General features: G+C 34.0%; 1 protein-coding gene across 1 annotated transcript in view; it reads right to left on the bottom strand.

The window, feature by feature from the left end:
- Positions 1-365: 365 nt before the first annotated feature.
- CDH19 (cadherin 19) overlaps positions 366-21200 on the bottom strand; it is a gene marked incomplete at its 5' end in the record, with an annotated part of 75675 nt that continues 54840 nt past the window's right edge. Inside the window, 3 exons of the mRNA XM_080926226.1 lie at positions 366-1400; positions 4544-4795; positions 6811-6928. Coding sequence (XP_080782352.1) covers positions 910-1400; positions 4544-4795; positions 6811-6928 — 861 coding nt within the window. The 3' untranslated portion in view covers positions 366-909. The remainder of the gene's footprint in view (positions 1401-4543; positions 4796-6810; positions 6929-21200) is intronic.

Here is a 21200-nt window from a genome sequence, read left to right as displayed (position 1 = left end):
ATAAAGAGACTGGCAGCATGTTTTTATTTGTGTGAATAGTGATAGACTGAAGGTGATTGTAATTTTTGGAATACATAGTAATTCAAATTTGAATTCAAAAGTGGTATTGTTTTAACAGAAAGCAAGATTTTTATACTGTCTTTCAGTTCTACTAGTGATAATTTAATCACAAGTAAATGTTGACATGTATTTCGTTAGTATAATTTTATATGAAAAGTATAGGCATTTGGTGTTACTAAAATTTAACCTATAAAACTCTTAAACATATCTCTTGGTTTTCTTCTTTGCACAAACTCAGAAAAATCAAACAAGTTACTATGTAAATCTGATTAATTTATATATTAAATAGAGCTAAATTTGGAGTATTGAAGTAATCTCTGCAAACATTTTTAAAGTTTCTATTAAATAATTCATAGGATCTCAATCAGAAAATTGGTAATTCATGTAAAGAAAATATTTGTATGCCTTTATGAAACCACCCAGAATTCTTCCAGTTGTAAAAATTGATCTCTGCACATTATCAGAGCTGAGTACACACAGAGTTTTTATACTTATTTAGTAAAAGAATGGATAGACAGAAAATTATGTGGACAGCTTTCTTTGGCACATTTCTCATTTTGCCCTTCAGAAATGTTGAGAACATACATTAGGTTACACGAATAAATTCTAGGTTACCATTTCAGTGTTGTAGTATTAGTTGTTTGCAGCAATATATCACCTCTGTTTGGTAGAATCCCTCCTCACCTCTGTGTTGAACAGGAAATTACCATGAGTGTGTACTTAAAAAGACCATAATTCTACAAATCAAGTTTCCTACCAGACAGAAAGCCAGAGTGGTAATTCTCCCCAAAGCCTTTCAATTCATATAAATATACCATAATACTCATTTTATGCTGATATAAAAAAGCCTTAATTATTAGGTTGCACTGCAGAACCAAACATGCATGCTAATCTTTTAAAACGAGGTCCCAGGTCATTAAGGTAGTCAAAGTCATCTTCCAGATCATTGGTTTTAGATCCCAAGGAACTCAGAGAGCCAGCTGATGACCCTGTCCCCTCATAAGCAAATGTCTGTAGTGAGTCAAACGGGGGAGCACATGGATCTGTGTTGGCTTCTTCAAGTTTCTCTAGGATAAATTTTCGAAATATGGCACTGTCTGGGCCCACCTGCAGGGACTGCCTGTACATGCTCCTGATCTCTGCGCTTTTGCACCTCTGTGGCTTTCTTTCTCTAATGACAGTACTCTGTCTCAGTTTTACGATATCAAAGGCTTCCGAGTCTTCTTCCTCACCACCTTCATCATCATAACAAAATATATTCTCTCTAAAATCTTCAGTTTTCTCTGGAAATAGGGTTTCCTTTCTTCGCTGTCTCAGAGCAAGAATCAAAAAGATAAACCCTAGTGAAGAAAGGACATAGAAAGAACTAACTCAGAGTGCATAATGCAAAATTTCATAATACTTTTTCTTGATATATTGAAGATGACACCTAAACTTGATGATTCTAAAGAAATAAGTAACACTGGAAAAGTAATATATTAACTACAGCAATCACTGTGGCTAATGGTTTAGAAGTAGGTGCAATGAAAATAAAGTGAATGATTTTGGATATTGCTCAAGTTAAAACTCAAAGTGTAATTTAATTTGTTCGAGTAGTGAACAGAACAAAATATAATAACTGAATATTTTCCAAATATGAATGCACTTAGTGACCAATTATCCATACTACTGAAAGTTCAGAAAGGAAAAGTTTGATTTTCTTTGAAGAAAAATTATGGTACAATTATTTTTGAAGTTAGTATTAATAAACCCTTATACATGTAAATTATATAGAGACTATAAACTATATATGTGTGTATATAAATGACTTTATATCAGATTTTGTTATAATAGCTTAAATTTTACTAACAGATTTTATTCTTATAAATATCAAATATTACCATTAATGGTCTATTAAAACTGAGAAAAATGTATCATATCATAACTCTCAGAAGGGAGACTATGCCAACATGCAAAACAATATGAAAGAACATTCTAATATGGATTCTGTGATAGGAGTAGTTTTAGAAATTTGAAATTATCAAGAATCTAATCTAATGCCAATTAGTCAAACTCAATAGTTTCTATTGAAGATGTTCAAAATATGTAAAAGAGAAAAATTTTAGAAAGCATTTTTAATTTAAAAACAAAATAAATATTTACACTTTTTGAGTTTATGTTTGTATATATCAATAATAACCCTTCTTTAGCTTTTGATTTATATACGTTCTCATTATTTTATATTAAAACATTGAAAACAAGTATAAGGTGATATTATCAAAATTACATTCAAGAGATTTATACTGGGTAGTGTTTCTTGTTAAAAAAATGAGATTACACTCAAATACAATAGAAAAAAAGCTTTTGTAGCTGATAAAACAGAAAATATAAAATTGGCAGAAGTCACTATAAAACATTACATATTGCTAAATTGTGCAATGTAGGAAAAAGTGAATGAATTCCTAGAACATATAATCTATCAAGACCATACTTAGGAGTAATGAGAAATCTTCAGGCTAAATAACAAAAAAATGAGATTGGATCAATATATTTACTATGAAAAAGATGAAAAGTCAAGGGCATAATGTTTTTGAATGGAATTATATCAATTTAAAAAGATATAATACCAATAATTCTTAGAATCTTATGACAGTCATAGAGAAATACTAACTTTATTGATAAATGAAATGAGCATGTTCAACAATACCTGAAATAATTTTGTAAATACTTATTTGTGTAAAACTTATGTTTATGAGTGTTGTACTTGATTCTTTGTAAGTCTGTATACAGGTGCTTGAGGATAGTATCAGATCTCTATGTGGCCAGAATTACAGGTAGCTGATGGGAGCCCTCAGGACTTGTGTGCTCTAGAAACTGAAACTCTGTAACAATGCCAGAGCACCAGTGCTCTGGTTTACTGAGTCAACAATACAGCTCAAGACATCTAAATTTTATGTGCACTCTAGCCACATTCATGATAGATAAGAATATAAAATAAAATTAGTCTTTTTCTGGTGTGTGTGTGGTGTGTGTGTAGTGTGTGTGTGTGTGTCTGTGTGTGTGTTGACAGAGGGTGTGTGTGTGTGTGTGTGTGTGTGTGTGTTGAAAAAGGGGGTTGGGGAGAAAATGTTATTTGTTGATAGCACAGCACAAAAGTCCCTGTATCTATAGATTTCTAGTAAAACCCAGGAATGTCAAGAATAGGGGACTTTCCTATTAAATGACGGAGCATATAATTTGGTATTTTATTCACAAAGTTAGAAGTTTAAACAGTCTCATGATTTGTGTTATCTGGCAGGAAGTTTATATCAATCATCTATGAACAGGTCCAGATTGCTAGAAATCTAATTGACACTTATAATATTTTAACTTTCCCTAAGCTCCCACAACGAGAACCTGAGGTGGCTAGTAACTTAAATACTTCCCTATCTTATTGACTGAGACTCCCAAGGCCCTTAAGCTAGATTAGGTAACCTATTTCTAAAATCAATCTTCATGGAAAAAACTAACATGTACCATCAGCTGAGTTTGATGTCATTATGCTTTTTTATATAGCAGTTATTGCATGAAACCAGGAAAATTTTTTTAAATAATATTCTGTTTATATTTGCTACCAGTAAACCACATGGCATCAACTCTCTAAAAGTTGTAATTCAGGTAGCCAAAGTCAATTTGATCTGAATTCTCACCTCTCCAAGGCTCATTTTCATGTCTGATACCTGTAGATGCTCCCTCAGTTATTCACATAAAATTTGTAAAAAATCCTACTAAGATATGAATAATCTCAGAAAACATTATACTACCTTAAAGATTAAGAAGGATAAATTCTGAAGCCTTCTCGCATAGCAAGATATTCATAGTTCATAATAAATTATTAGATATTTGAAATTATTAAAGTAATAATGTTTCCTCAAACAAAAAATTATAAATGATGATAACTATTATGTTATCTTCATTGATATAATCCTTCTGCACTGAAATACTATACTGCATCATCAAAATATGAACAGTTTTTATGTAAAGTAAATTAAAAGTATACATTGACTAGATACACTATAATAAAATTGAAATAGTTATTATAAGTTCTTATTATATAATTTCAAAAGCTGTACTACAAAGTAGCTGAATAAAATAGACTTCCAAGAAAGTTTGTCAGATGACTCATCAGTTAGCACTGGCTATTTTACCATAGATCTTAGGTCTATTACCAGCAACCATATGACAGCTCACCACCATCAATTATGAGATCCAATGACCTCTTCTTGCTTACATAAAGACAGTGAACTTATACATATATACATATGAAAGACTTACAAGAAAATTTTTTCCTAATATTAAATGGAGCATTTATGAAAGCAACATCTTTTAAAAACTCTATTTAGTTTTAAATTTTAAACATATTTGGAGCAAATAAACATATGAAGAGTATATTTCGTAATTGCCTCCTTTACATATTCATAGCAATTTCTGCAGGTTATGGTTTCTGCCATTTGATATGACTTACCAAATATTGCCATAACACATATCACTATGGCAATTATTGCTTCAGTTTTGAATCCCATGGTAAAGAGGAGTCCTTTATTTGTACAAGTCTCTGTGCTTCTACTGTCTCCACAGTCACAGACTTGTATAGTGAGAGTGTTTGTGCTTGTAAGAGGTGGGATTCCGTTATCAGCAATCAAGATGATCATGTAGAACACAGGCTCTTCTTTCAGGCTAAAGCCAGTTCTATTACTCAGAATTACAGCTGTGTTATCTAAAACAGAAACCCATATTCACAACTTTTTGTCAACAGTATAAAACAAATCTGTACAATATATGTACTATGGACAAAGATGTTTAAATGAAATCATATCTGTGCAAGTACAAAGCAATACACATACTAAAATATCCTGTTCAAAATTATTTAAAATATGTGTATATATATATATATATATATATATATATATATATATATATATATATTATATGTATGTATGTTATATGTGTGTGTGCATGTATGTGTGTATGTGTGTATAATTAGATTAATTATTTAAATCAGCTCGAAAGTGCTTGGAAAATGTAGGAATAATAGAGGACAGAAAACAAAATGTTTCTCTAGTCAAGCATCAGTACTGGTAGAACCCATTAGCATTAAAGCTATAATGAGGCGCTCAGTTTTATTTGAATGAGTTGCACTGAGTACTCCTTTCAAAAATACAGGATACATGCAGTTTTCAGTAACCTAATTGCAAAAACATGTGCTCTTAAATAGTATATGTTCTAATTAGAAAAAAAATAATCCAATTTGAAGTTAAATCTTATTAGAATATTCATTTTACTATAAATTTACCAAGTAATATTTCATATACAATTCCAAGACATGCCTTCTTACCTTGTCATCTCAGTTCATTCGCTAAGATAATAATATTATATGAGTTAGTAAAACATCAAACCAGTAGTAAAAATGAACAGTGAACACTTTTACATATAATTTTTTTCTCTAAATACCAAATACTCAGAATATTTCCTTGTTTTGTTTCTTTCAAAACTTGAGTTTTCTTTTTCTAGGTTTTTGTGTTGTTTTATTTTTGTTTCTTTGTTTTAACATTGAATAGCCTTTTATAGTATCAAACCCTGCTTTTCAAGTTGACATAAAGGGAACTTCAGTCAAGGAAGGCTTTAATTAGCTTGGTCTATTGCCACAATTGTGGGGTTTTATCTCCATTGCTAGTAGATGCTAGAGGGCCTAGGCTACTAATGTCAACCTTAGGCATACAGGCTTAGGCTTTGTAAGAAAGAGAGCTGCATATGCAAGAAAAAACAGGACAGTATGCAATGTTCCTCTATGGTTTCTGCTTCAATCTCTTTAGCTGACTTCCACCAAGGTGGAGAGTAACACAAAAAAGTGCTTTCCTTGCCTGGTTGGTTGTAGTCAGTGTTTCATCACAGCAACAGAAAACAAACAAACAAACAAAAAAACTAGAAACAAAAACAGGAAACCTTCTGATTACTCTAAATTATATTTATCATTAAACCAAATTGATAAGAATAAGAAAACAAGATTCATTTTATTCTAAGCGTGTTTCAAATTCATAAAAAACTTATAAAATAAAATTACATCTATATAATGGGCAAAAATCTGCCTACAGGTAATAAAAAAGCAAAATAATACTCTTTCATAACATGTAAGACTTATAAGGAGCAGAAAATTTCCCTTCAAAATTAAATACTAACATTAGAATATTTAATTTTCAATTAATAAAAAACTTTGTATTTTGAGGTAAGAAAGACATTTAAATAATATGTTTACAGAACCTATTATTAAGCCATGTTAATCCCATTGCAACTTAAGTATGTGCCATTACTTCCTCATTTTTACTTTGATATTTAGCTCTATGTGAAAATTTGATAATTGACTCTGACCATTATGAAAAGACATCTGATGTCATAACCATAGTAATATTTGAGAGTTTTTCAGACTTTTCATTATCTTATAATCAAGTGTAGCTTTATATTTTATTTGTATTAGAACAAATTCATAGTATTACATACACTAAGCAAAGAAGATACATGGTTTTCAACTTTGCTTCTTTAGTTTGAAGCAACATAAGAAATAATAGAACTGGTGTCCTTCAAGGTAATTTTTAGTTCATTCTCCTATTTTGTACAAGTACCATTTTGTTTTCACAGTAGTATCATGCTGCAAGAACAATAAATAATCAGGTAGAAGTATCCATTAGAATAAAAGATCATTGATTGCATCAAATACCCATATAGATGAGGAGTTACCTTGATTGTCTCTTAGCATAAAACTTGAGTTTTTTGTTTCTTCCACAGACTGATTAAAATAAAAATGGTGATCTTCTAAGGATTCATCTCTGTCGATTGCACTAATAGTCTGAATTATCTAGAATAATATAAAAAATGTTGATTTGTATGATTTGGTGCTGTAAACTGATCAATGCTATTAGTATTTATGCTTTTACCTAATTTTCTTAACAGTATTAAAAACATCACTATTCTCTATATGTCTTTCTTACATCTTTCTTAATTACTATTCTTTATTTGATTGCCAGTCATTATGATTTGCAGATGCATTCATGATGGCATATACTTCTTATATATACATATTTTTGAAGAATTATTACCTTATTTCCTAAAGTAATGAGTTTTGTAATTGATTTTTAGAGAGGATGCATTTAAAAATTATAGAAAGTATAAAATTTATTGCCTCTGACAAACAAAGATGGTAGGCAAAGTCTCCCTAATCAAATAAGTGTCATTATGTATCTCAGATCATAAAACTGTATAAAAATGAAGATATAAGCATACTGATTCTCGATTATTTTATAAGATGACATGTACATCTTATTACATTCAGAAAATACACTAGTAATCATCAACAGTAAGAATCTGATGAATTTTGAAAATTAAAGTAAATTGTTTTCTATATTCTATCATCAAAATGCCTTAAACAGTGTTTTATATGAAACTTAACTTGATTCTAAGATGCCAGGTCTAAATTTGTAAGTTATATTTCAAAGAACAGCTATTTCTCTACATATATGCAGAGTACAGTGCAATGAAACCAAAGCAATTGGTACATTATATGTGTTAGCATTTTGTTTGGGCTCTTTCCCACAGCTACCTGACAACAACCAGGTATGCTCCACCCCACAGTTACCCGGCAACCATTAGGTAGGCCCAATTCACTATAAAAGTGGCTGCTTGCCCCTCCTCACTTTTTTGCTCTTTTGCTCCTACACTTGCCTTCCTGTTCCATCTCCCTTCCTATTCCCTTCTCCATGTGCTCATGACCAGCCTCTAGTCCTATACTCCCCCTTCTCTCTCTCTCTCTCTCTCTCTCTCTCTCTCTCTCTCTCTCTCTCTCTCTCTCTCTGCCATTCTCTGCCTCTACAACATTATTGATTCCTGTCTTTATGCCCTAAATAAAATCTATTCTATACTATACTGTCCCATAAAAGGAAAAGTATGCCCCAGCATTGGCCCCAGAGGCACCCCCTTCTCCCCAAATGAACTACATCTCCATAGACCATTCATCCCTCTATTTTTAGAAACACATCAATATGTTCATGCTGAATTATATTTTCTTCATAATTTGTTTCTAATTAAATCATAATTATTCAAATATATAATAGAAAAGTTTTATTCAATTCATGTGCATGATAGTAAATGTAGGTATTGCATTATAACAACACAGTGCTCTTATCTGAAAATAATTTTATAATTGTTTTTAGATTAATGGGGTCAACAGTACTTTTAATAGTCCATATACTGTACTTGAAAGTTTTCTAAACTAATCCACTTCTTAAGATTCCTTTGCCGGCGCATCTGGACCAAGTTTTCGAGAGTTTTTGTACTTCTCTACAGTTCTGTTAAATACTCATCAAGAAAACATTCTCCAGTAAGAGTGCCTAAGGATGTTGTTCAGATTGTAACTGAGCACACTGCTGTGTTTATTTGTAAAAGTGAAGGAAGATAGAAAAAAATTGTAGAAGTTACATTTACCATGATGAAATGTACAACATCAATACTTCTTTGTAAGGTTGTTTTATTATACTTATTGAAAATGCTAATTATTAGAAAAGAACTCAGAAGTTGAGAGGCTGTTCTTGTTATTGTTGTTTTGGGTTCTATATCATTGTATACATCTTCTAATGTTTCTTATTAAAATGAATCAAAATGCATTGTTCCTCTTAAAAACAAAAAGGATGAACTCAGTTTAAAAAGAAACATGGATACATTTATACATGCTTCATACATACTTTCAAATACAATATACTTGACCCAGTTAAATTTTAAAAATAGGAACCCATTGACAGTCAGAGAAGATGCAAAAGAGAAAAAGCTCCTAACCCATAATATCCAGGAGATCCAGGACACAATGAGAAGACCAAACCTAAGGATAATAGGAATAGAAGAGGGTAAAGAATATCAAGTAAGAAGCACAGTAAATATCTTCAACAAAATAGTAGAAGAAAATTTCCCTACCCTTGAGAATGAGATAACCATGAGCATAAAAGTAACCTACAGAACTCTAAACAGAGTGGACCAGAAAAGAAATTCTTCCCAACACAAAGTAGACAAAATGCCAAGTGCCGACAGCAGAGAAAGAATACTAAAAGCAGTAAGGGGGGAAAAAGTCATGTAACATATAAAGGCAGACAAATCAGAATCACACCCGACTTCTCAATAGAGACTATGAAAGCATGCAGACCCTAAGGGAAAACAAGTGTCAGCCCCAGCTGCTATACCCAGCAAAACTCTCAATCACCATAGATGGAGAGACCAAGATATTCCAGGACAAAACAAAATTTACACAATATCTGACCACAAACCCAGCACTACAACGAATTGTAGGTGGAAAACCCAATACAAGGAGGGACACTACATCCTAGTAAAAACAAGAAAATAACTAAGCAAGAAAATCAAAAGAAGAAAGACACACAGGCACAATTCTACCTCTAAAAGCAAAAATAGCAGGAAACAGCAATCACTATTTCTTAATATCTGTTAACATAAATGGAGTCAATTCCCAAATAAAAAAATATAGGCTATCAGACTGGATACATAACCAAAATCCAGCATTTTGCTGTATACAGGAAACTCATCTCAGAGACAAAGACAGACACTACCTCAGAGTAAAATGTTGGTTAAAAAACTTCCAAGGTAACAGCCCCAAGAAGCAAGCTGGAGTGGCCATTCTAATATCAAATAAAGAAGATTTTCAACCAAAAGCTATCAAAAAAGATAAGCAAGTACACTTTTTACTCATTACAGAGAAAACTTGTCAGTAGGAACTCTCAATCCTTAACCTATATTCTCCAAACACAACAGCACCCATATTCATAAAAGAAATGCTATTAAAGCTCAAAAAATACATTGCACCCCACACAATAACAGTGGGAGCCCTTAATACCACACTCTCACCAATGGACAGATCAAGGAAACAGAAACTGTACAAGGACACAATGAAACTAGCAGAGGTTATCAAACATTTGGAATTAAAAGACATCTACAGAACATTTTATCCTAAAACAAAAGAATACACCTACTTCTTAGCACCTCACAGCACCTTCTGCAAAATTGACCATATATTCGGTCACAAAACAAACCTCAATAGATATAAGAAGATTGAAATACTCCCATGCATCCTATCAGATCACCATGGTCTAAGGTTGGTTTTTAATAACAACAAAGACAACAAAAATCCCATATACACATGGGATACACATGGGAACTAAACAATGTTCTATTAAAGAATACCAAACTCAAAGAATAAATAAAAAAGAAATGAAGAATTTTCTAGAATTTAAGGAAAATGAAAGCAAAACATGCCCAAACCTATGGGATGCAATAAAAGCAGCACTAAGGAAAACACAGCTCTGAGTGCTTCCAAAAAGAATTTGGAGAGAACATACATTAGCAAACTGACAGCACAGCTGAAAGCTCTAGAATAAAAGGAAGCAGATACACCCAAGAGGAGTAAAGAGCAAGAAATACTCAAACTCAGAGCAGATGTTGACCAAATAGAGACCAAAAGGACCACTTAAAGAATCAACAAAACCAAGAGCTGGTTCTTTGAGAAAATTAACAAGATTTATAAACACTTAGAATAACTAGAGGGAAAATAGAGAGTATCAAAGTTAACAAAATCAGAAAAGAAGGTGGAGACATAAAAACTGAGAGGAAATTCAAGAAATCATCAGATCCTGATATAAAAAAAAATCTGGAGGAAATGGATGAATTCCTAGATAGATACCAGATACTAAAATTAAACCAGGGCCAGTTAAACCATCTAAAAATCCCATAATACCTAAAGAGATAGAAGAAGTTATCCAAAGCTTCCCACCCAATAAAAGCCTAGGTCCAGATGGGTTCAGTACAGAATTCTATCAGAGAATTATTGGTAACCTAATACCAATATTCACCAAACTATTCCACAAAATAGATTAAGATGGAACACTATCTAACTCATTTTTGAGCACACAATAACCCTCATTCCTAAGCCACACAAAGACCCTACAAGGAAAGAGAACATCAGCCCAATCTCACTTATGAACATTGAAGCAAAAATACTCAACAAAACCTTTGCAAACTGAATCCAAGAAGACATCAAATGATCATTCACCATATTCAAGTAGACTTCATTCCTGGGATGCAGGGAAGGTTTAATATACAGAAATCCATTAACTAAATCCACCATTTAAACAAACTCAATGAAAAAATCACATGGTCATCTCACTAGATGCTGAGAAAGCATTTGCCAAAATTCCAAACCCCTTCATATTAGAAGTCTCAAAAAGAACCGGAATCCAAGGCCCATAACTAAACATAATAAAAACAATATACAGTCAACCAATAGCCAACATCAAACATAATGGTGAGAAACTTGAAGCAATCTGACTAAAAGCAGGGACTAGACAAAACTGCCCACTCTCCCCCTACCTATTCAACATAGTACTGGAAGTCCTGGAAAGAGCAATTAATCAGCAAAAGGAAATCAAAGGGATAGAAATTGGAAAGGAAGAATATAAACATCACTGTTTGCAGATGACAAGATTGTATATGAAAGTGACTCCCAAAATTCCACCAGAAAACTTCTACAGCTGATAAACAAGTTGAGCAAAGTGGCTAGATATAAAATGAATTCAAACAAATCAGATTCCTTTCTCTACTCAAAGGACAAACATGGGGAGAAATAAATTAGGGAAAACATACCCTTCACAATAGTAACAAACAATATATAATACATTAGTATGACTCAAACAGAGCAAGTGAATGACCTGTATAACAAGAACTTCAAATCTCTAAAGAAGGAAATCATGGGAAATCTCAGAAAATGGAAAGATTGGCTATGCTCTTGGATTGGAGAGATCAACATTGTAAAAATGGTCATCTTATCAAAGCAATCTACAGATTCCATGCAATCCCCATCAAAATTCCAACCCAATTCTTTATAGAGTTGGAAAGAGCAATGTGCAATTTCATCTGGAACAACAAAAGACCTAGAATAGTGAAATTTATCCTCAACAACAAGAAAACATCAGCAGGAATGACACTCCCTGACTTCAAACTATCCTACAAGTCAATTGTGTTAAAAAATGCATGGAACTGGTACAGAGACATGCACATGGATCAAAGGAATAGAATAAAAGTTCCAGAAATGTGCCCTTAATATATAGTTACTTGATTTTTGACAAAGGAGCTATAAACATTCAATTTAAAAAGGACAGCCTCTTCAACAAATGGTTTAGGTCCAACTGGCACTCAGCATGCATAAGAAAGAAAATAGACCCTTTTTTATCTCCCTGTAAAAAGCTCAAGTTCAAGTGGATCAAAGATCTCCACATTAAACCAGATACACTGAAATTATTGGATGAGAAAGTAGGGAAAACCTTAGAATACATAGGCACAGGAGAAAATTTTCTGAACAAAATACCAATGGCTTGTGCTCTAAGGTCAAAGATTGACAAATGGGACTTAATGAGATTGCAAAGTTTCTGTAAGGCTAAGGACACTGTCCAGAAAACAAAACGGTAGGCAACAGATTGGGAATATATCTTTACCAAACCCACATTAGATAGAGGCTAATATCTAAGGTATACAAAGAACTCATATAGCTAGACACCAGAGAATCAAACAACACTATAAAAAATGGGGTACAGAGCTAAACAAAACGTTCTCAATTGAGGAATATTGAATGGCTGAGAAGCATCTAAAGAAGTGCTCAACAGCATTAGCCATCAGAGAAATGCAAATCAAAACAACTCTGAGATTCCACAGCACACTTTTCAGAGTGGCCAAGATCAAATATTCAGATGACAGCAGGTGCTGGCAAGGATATGGAGTAAGAGGAACACTTCCCCACTGTTGGTGGGTTTGTAAACTGGTACAACCACTCTGGAAATCAGTCTGGCGATTCCTCAAAAAATTGGACATAATACTACCCGAAGACCCAGTTATTCCACTTCTGGGCATATATCCTAGAGAAGCTCCAACATAAAATAAAGACACATGCACCACAATTTCATTGCTGCCCTATTTATAATAGCCAGAAACTGGAAATGACACAGATGTTCTTCAGTATATGAATAGATAGAAAAATGTTGGTGTATTTACACAATGGAGTACTATTCAGGTATCAGAAACAATGAGTTTATGAAATTCTTAAGAAAATGGATGCATCTAGAGAATATCATCCTGAGTGAGGTAACCAAGTCACAAAAGAACAGACATAATATGCAGTCACTGATACTGGTATACTAACCCCAGAAAGCTCTAAACACTCCAGAAACAACTTACAGACTATATGAAGTTCAAGAAAATCAAAGACCAAAAAAAAAAAAAAAAAAAAAAAAAAATCCAATATAGGAACCCATTGACATATTCCATCCTCAGACAGTCTGATGTTTTATTTAAAAATGCATTCCACACTGAGTATATTATGTACATATGATATATATTTATATAATATATACACTTAATATATTAGTTTAAATAATATATTGTATATTATATATCATATTTCATACACATATAAGGTGTATACATTTTGTATTAACTTTCAAGTAATTACTAGGGTCATTGAGAATGAGAATGTACCATACACTGTACTGTGAGCGTGTTTTAGAGTTATTATCTATACTAAATATATTAATCTAAATATATATAAATAAATTTAAATATATATTTTGCAGATATATATATATATATATATGTATTAATACATGTAGACTCGTAAGCATTATATTTTATGTTCAATTCAAAAAATAAAGATATTTTAACTAGTTTTAATTTGAAATGAAAGTTCTAATTTCAACTACTCTGCATACTTATTTTTTATTTGTAATACATTCAGAGTGATACTATACATATTTACTGAACTAGTCAAATATTTGAATGAAATTTTAATGTGAAAATTCATTTATGATTACTATGAAAATTAATAGACTCCATCGTTTTACCTTTTGTTTAGCTCTTAACATCAATTGATTCAATTCACCAACAAAAGACATAGACTATTAGACTGAATATATAAAGAGTATTCAGCATTTTTGTTGCAAACAGAAAATTCATCTCAGCAACAAAGATAGGCACTACCTCAGATTAATGGTTGGGAACAAAATTTTCAGGGAAATGACCAATAAACAAGTTGAAGTAGTTATCCTAATATTGAATAAAATAGATTTTCAACCAAAAGTGATCAAAAAGTATAAGGTAGGGACATCAAAGGAAACATCTATTAAGATGGACTCTCAATCCTGAACATCTATGCTTCAAATATAAGGGTATTGGCATTCATAAAAGAAAGTCTACTAATGCTCAAAGCAAATATTGCACCACACACAATAATAATGGGAAATTTCAACACCCCATTCTCATCAATGGACAGATTATGGAAGCAGAAACTGAACAGAGACACAGTAAAACTAACAGAAGTTATGAACCAAACGGATTTAACAGAAATCTATAGAGTATTTCATCATGAAAGAAAAGACTATACCTTCTCAGCACGTCACAGTTCCTTCCCCTAAACTAACCATATAGTCAGTCACAAAACAGGCCTCACCTGATATAAGAAGATTGAAATAATCCTATGCATCATGGACTAAGGCTTCATTAACACCAAAATCAATAAAAAGCCCACATACACATGAAAGCTAAACAATGCTCTACTCAATGATAGCTTGGTCAAGGAAGAAATAAAGAAAAAGATTCAAAAACATTTTAGAATTTAATGAAAGTGCAGGTACAATATACCCAAACTTATGAGATAAATGAAAGGAGTGCTAACAGAAAAACTCAAAGCTCTGAGCACCTTTGAAAAGAAACTGGGGAGAGTATACACTAATGGCTTGACAACACAACTGAAAGCTTTAGAACAAAAATGGCAGGTATATCCAAGAAGAGTAGATAGCAGGAAATAACCAAATTGAGAGCTGAAATCAACCAAATAGAAACAAAAAGAAGTACAAAAAGAATCAACAAAACCAAGAGCTGGTTCTTTGAGAAAAATCAACAAAATTGAGAAACACTAACTAAAGGGCACAAAGAAAGTATCGAAATTAACAAAATCAGAAATGAAAGGGGAGACATAACAAAAAAAAAACAGAAAATTCAAGAATCATCAGATCCTACTACAGAAGCCTATAGTCAACAAAAGTGGAAAATCTAGAGGAAATGGACAACTTTCTACACAGACATCACATACCAACGTTAAATCAGGATTAAATAAACCATCTAAACCGACCCATAACCCCCAAAGAAATAGAAGCATTCATCAAAAGCCTCCCAGTCAAAAAAAAAAAAAAAAAAAAAAAAAAAAGAAAGAAAGAAAAAAAAAAAAAAGATGACCTGAATGGTTTAGTACATATTTCTATCAGGTCTTCATAGAAGAGGTAATACCAATATTTTCTACACTATTCCACAAAATAGAAACAAATTTATTACCCTACTCATTCGTCGAAGCCACAGTTATGCTCATTCCAAAATCACTCAAATACCCAATGAAGAAAGAGAACTTTAGACTAATTTCTGTCATAAACATGATGCAAAAATATTCAATAAAATTCTTGCAAACTGAATTCAAGAACACATCAAAATGATCATTTACTATGAACAAGTAAGGTTCATAACAGGGATACAAAGATGGTTCAATATACAGAAATCCATCAATGTCATCCACTATATAAACAAACTCAAAGGAAAAAAACACATCCCTAGTCATCAGGGAAATGCTAATAAAAACACCACTAAGATTCCACCTTACACCAGTTAGAATGTCCAAGATCAAAAACTCAGGTGACAACAGATGCTAGAGAGGATGGAGAGAAAGTGGAACACTCCTCCACTGTTAGTGGGATTGCAAGCTGGTACAACCACTCTGTAAATCAGCCTGGCACTTCCTCAGATAATTTGACATAGTACTACCTGAGGACCCAGCTATACCACTACTGGGCATATACACAAGATCTAACATCTAACAAGGAAACATGTTTTATGATGTTTGTAGGAGCCTTATTTATAATAGCCCAAAGCTAGAAACAAAAACAAAAACAAAAACACAAACAGATGTACTTCAACAGAGGAATACAGGATACAGAAATTGTGGTGCATATACACAATGGAGAACTACTTGGATATCAAAAACTATGATTTCATGAAATTCCTAGGCAAATGGATGGTAGTTGAAGCTATTATCCTGAGTGAGGTAACCCAGTCACAAAACAACACACATGAGATATACTCACATAGAAGTGGATACTAGCCTAATAGCTTGGAATACCCAAGAATCCATCCACAGACCTTATGAAGCTCAAAGAGAAGGTTGGCCAGAAAATGGATGCTTCAGTTTCTCTTAGAATTATGAACACAATGTTCTTGAACAAATAATGGAGCAGAGATTGCAGAAAAGATCATCCAGAGACTGCCTCACATATGGATACAACCCATATGTACCCAAAAAACCCAAATACTATTGCTGATGCCATGTAGTGCTCACTGGCAAGAAACTGATATGGATGCCTCCTCCATGGTTCGGCCAGGACCATACAGATACAGAAGAGGATACTTGCAGCTGAACATTAGACTGACTATGAGGACCCCAATGAAGGTGTTAGAAAAAGGACTGAAGGAGCTGAAAGGATCTGCAACCCCATGGGAAGAACAAAATTACCAACTAACCAAACCTACCACAGCTCCCAGCGACTAAAACTTAAATCAATGAGTTCGCATGGAAAGATCCATGGCCCCAGGTGCCTATGTAGCAGAGAATAGCATTTTCTGACATCAGTGGGAGGAGAGACCTTTGGTTCAGTGAAGGGTAATTTTCCCAGTGTAGGGGAATGCCAAGGTGCTGAGGAGGTAGAGGGTGGGTGGTAAAAGAAACATCTTCATGGAGGCAATGGGAGGAGGAAGAGGGATGGGATTGTGGGTAAGCGATAAAATCTGTAATGTAAATGCAGAGATTATCCAATTTCAAAAAGTGTGTGTGGGGGAATATTTGAGAAGGATTTCTATGCACTCATTTGGAGCTACAAAATTAGTAGATTCTATAGCTGAACAAGGAACACAAAAAACAAAGAAGATAGAAATTAGTACCTCTATGAGGATCTCTTGAATTTGCCATAGGCTTGATGAAAAGAAAGCATGTTCAGAAATTTAGTTTTAATATTATAAAGTATAACTTTCTTCATTTATCAAAATGAGATAAAATAGTTTGCAGAGGCCAGAGATCCACTTCAGATGATTTAGTGCTAACTGTAGTATGCCAACAGGCTTGAACAAGGCAATAGAGTGGAACAGTATAGGTAATTATACTATAGGAACAGTTGAAATGAAGTGAAGAAAACTCTTGACATGATAAAATTAACATTAAATTTTGAACAATGATGTCAACTGGCAATGAAGATGAGAGCGTTTCTGAGGGCTGGCTGATGGAATGGATAATGATGTCTTTCGTAGAAGAGCCAAGTGCTAACTATTTGGGTAGAAATATTTGAAATCAGCTGTAAATGGCTGAAGTTGCTCTTGCTGCCATATTAGAAAGAATGACAAAAAAAGAAAGAAAAAGAAAAGGGGTACAGCAAAAAGAACAACCAAAACAAAACAAAAGAGAAACCTAAAATACCTGCTCCGTGGGTGAACTTGAAAAGTTTATTCCTAACTGCCTAAGCTGTCTACTACTGGGAAAGGTTTACAGATCATGTGGGAATGGGAGAAAGCATTTGAGCATATGAATAGGGGATGATGGAGCCTCCAGTTTAGCACTGACTTTTAAGTGAACAGGTAGCACAGTCATATTATTGAAGAGCCTCATGTTGCTCTTGCCAGGAGTAAGAAGAAGGACTCTCATATTTTAAGAAACAGAAGCTTTCTTCATGTACCTGAGGTAACTTTTGTCTAAATGTCCAGCCTTGTGAAAAAGAATTTTCTTGAGAGAACAGACAATAGGTAATAGTACTTTATGTCCAGGTCCAATTTTTTGTCATAAACTATTGTCAAAATCCACCTAGAGTAAGTGGTACACAGGATTACCCCAAAATTTTCATTCTTTTTTAGCGATTATAATGTTCCTTCATTGAGTGTGACCACTAAAATTTTCATTAACTTGAGGACTTGTTTCCCAGAATGGTGAACAGTCCAAGTCTCCCTCTGTGCCTGCCTACCTACCTGCCTGTGGATCAGGTTTTATTGTTATAAAACTTCGCTAGAACCGGATCTGATTGGCTCCTTTCTCTCCACAACAGATGATGGGCTAACTTTTTGAAGTTGTAAGCAAGCCCCAATAAAATATTTTCCTTTAAAGTGGTACCTTGATCATGGCATTTACTCTCAGCAGTAGTATAGTAACTGAGACACCATTTATCATCTGAAAGCTCATTGTCAAAATTTGCTTGCATGATGAATATTACCAGAAATCTGAGTCTTTTAACATTTTCCCCTGATATTGATATGTACCTCTGACTACTGTAAACATTATAAAATAATCTGATGGCAGATTTCTTTTTATTGTCATTATGAGTATAAAATGAACTAACAAATAAAATCTGAAATCTCAACCTCTAGGGAGTTTTTAGTCTTGACTGGTCTCATTAATGAAGTAAGTTACAAACACACTTAGAGTGAAGACCAAGTATACTACTCCTAAAATTTGAAAGAGAAATGATAGGGCCTGTAAGATAAAAATCCAAGAAGCCTCCTGGAGGAGGTAGAGAAGAAATAACAAAACAACCACATCAAAAGACCTAAGAAACCAAAATATCAAAGCAAGGTCTTTTAAGTTTGGGTATAAAAAGCCAGCAGGTGCTGTAGCAGAGCTCAACACAAGATTGTAAGGCAGCAGCAGGGGGTTGGGGAAAGTTTTCAAGGTGAATCAGAAGGCTCAGCCAAGGATACAGGCCAAAGCTTTGGCCAGTTGCTGAGAGCTAAGGATTGAAACAAACAACAAAGGAAGGACAGTGGCCCACTTCTGAGCACTAAATCATAGAAGCCTAGAAGACTCCACTCTGCTCTTTGCACTGAGAGAGATCTTTGGGCATAGGTAACACCTTTTGTTTAACTAAGAGAATAATGTTTGTTCGTTTGTTTCCCTCACTCACAGATGGGTGCAATTGATTTGATCCTGAGCTTTGGGAACACTACAAAGCCTCAAAAGCCTCACCTTTCTGTATGTTAATTTAAGTTTCAAAGAGGGATTTCTTTGTTTTAGAAAAAAGGATAGTTGCGGTTCAAAGTATTGAGATAGAGTTAATCCCTGATGGCACTCCATTCTGCTTCTAACCTTATATATACACATAGTATTGGGATTCTGTAAGCCCCACCCCACAGTAACCTGGCAACAACTAGGTATACCCCACCTCACAGTAACCTGGCAACAGCCAGGTATGCTCTGCCCCAGTTACCTGACACTATAAAAGGGGCTGCTTGCCTCCTTCTCTCTCTCTTACACTCTTCCCCTCTTGCTCTCTCTCCTCTTGCCCACTTGCCCTTACTCACTTTGTCCATCCTCTCCCCATTCCTTGCCAATGCGTGTGCTCATGGACAGCATCTATTCCTCTTTTCTCCTCTATCTCTCTGCCTTTATTACCCTCTTAACTCCCCTCCCCATGCCCTAAATCAACTCAATTTTGTACTATACCTTCCTATGGATGGTCCCTCAGAGGTAAGGGATTTCCAACATGGGTCCCCCAGAGATTCTCCCTTTCCCCCAAGCCTTGCTGCACCTCCATTGACCACACCCCTGACTCTCTTCATTTTTTTCCTAACACATAGTAATATGACTTTATTTCACCATAAATAAGACGTACTTGTCTACATTAACATTGCTTAAATTAGGATACATACAAATGTAATCAATAGGGAAGAAATGGTATGCAACAAATTATAAATGGATTTATTGTTTTTATTGGGAATCATAAGCCTAAATATAAAATAGTATAAATACAGCCATTCTCCATTTTAAAAACTTTAAAAGTTGTATGGTAACTAATATTATAATGTACCACTTTTGCATTATATAAACAATTGACTAAGAGTGACTCAACATTTAGCACCTCCTCAGCTTGGCTTCTTTCAAAAATTTTGTTGTCCCTATTCTTAATGTTTGAATAGGGTTTATTTATTCTGTAGATTATAGCATTGTTATTATTATTATTATTATTATTATTATTATTATTATTATTATTACTAATATTATTATTATACATTAATTTTCACAATGTTGTGTATCCCAGGATAACGTTGTACTTTCCTCTGTAGTGGAAAAATGACCTGAATGGAGTGGACCACTTGTTAGGTTTTAATGTGGTACTGTGGACACTTTAATTAAATTGAAAAATGTTAATGGATTTTTGTTGTGTTGATATGGCTCCCATACTATTTCATTTAACAAAGCTGTGCTGTCTTTCTCAAGCACCTGGAACACATTAATTCCTTTGAAATGTAAACATGAAGAAGATAGAACATTTCTGCCTTTCTTCCCAGGACCACTGGTAGCCTAACATTAAGGACTCATTAAGGCACCAGTTGCAGGACCAGTTGACACTAGGATTTCTGCAGAGATTGTCTCTGCTACAGAAGAACAAAGGATCTAGGACTCTTTCTCACTCTTGCTCTCTTGGCCTCTTGGTCTCTTGTGCTCCCCCTGCTTGCCCCTCCTCTCCTCATTCCCTCCCACACTCTCTCTCCACATGCTCTTGGCTGGCCTCTACTCTAATCCTCTTCTCTCTCTCATTGCCTCTACTACCCTCTTAAATTTCCCTCCCATGTCCTGAATAAACTCTAGTCTGTACTATACTGTCATGTGGCTGCTCCCTCAGGGGAAAGGGATTCCCAAAATGGGTCCCCCAGAGGCATCACCCTTACCCCATGCCTCCTGCACTTCCATGGGCCATACCCTCCTACACACATACACACACACACACACACACACACACACACACAAACACACAAACACACACACACACACACACACACACACACACACACACACACACACTTTCTTCATCTTTTTCCTGACATTGGTGCCTAAAACCGGGACATTATCTTTTCTTTTTTATATACACATCAACCTCTGTCCAACAATTCTTAGTATATACATCTATGTATATGTGCTTATATATTCAGAGATATGCATGTATGATCTACATAACTTC

The sequence above is a fragment of the Micromys minutus genome, assembly GCF_963924665.1.
Source record: "Micromys minutus genome assembly, chromosome: 12".
Taxonomy (NCBI): Eukaryota; Metazoa; Chordata; class Mammalia; order Rodentia; family Muridae; genus Micromys; species Micromys minutus.
This window is presented reverse-complemented; position numbering and strand designations above follow the sequence as displayed.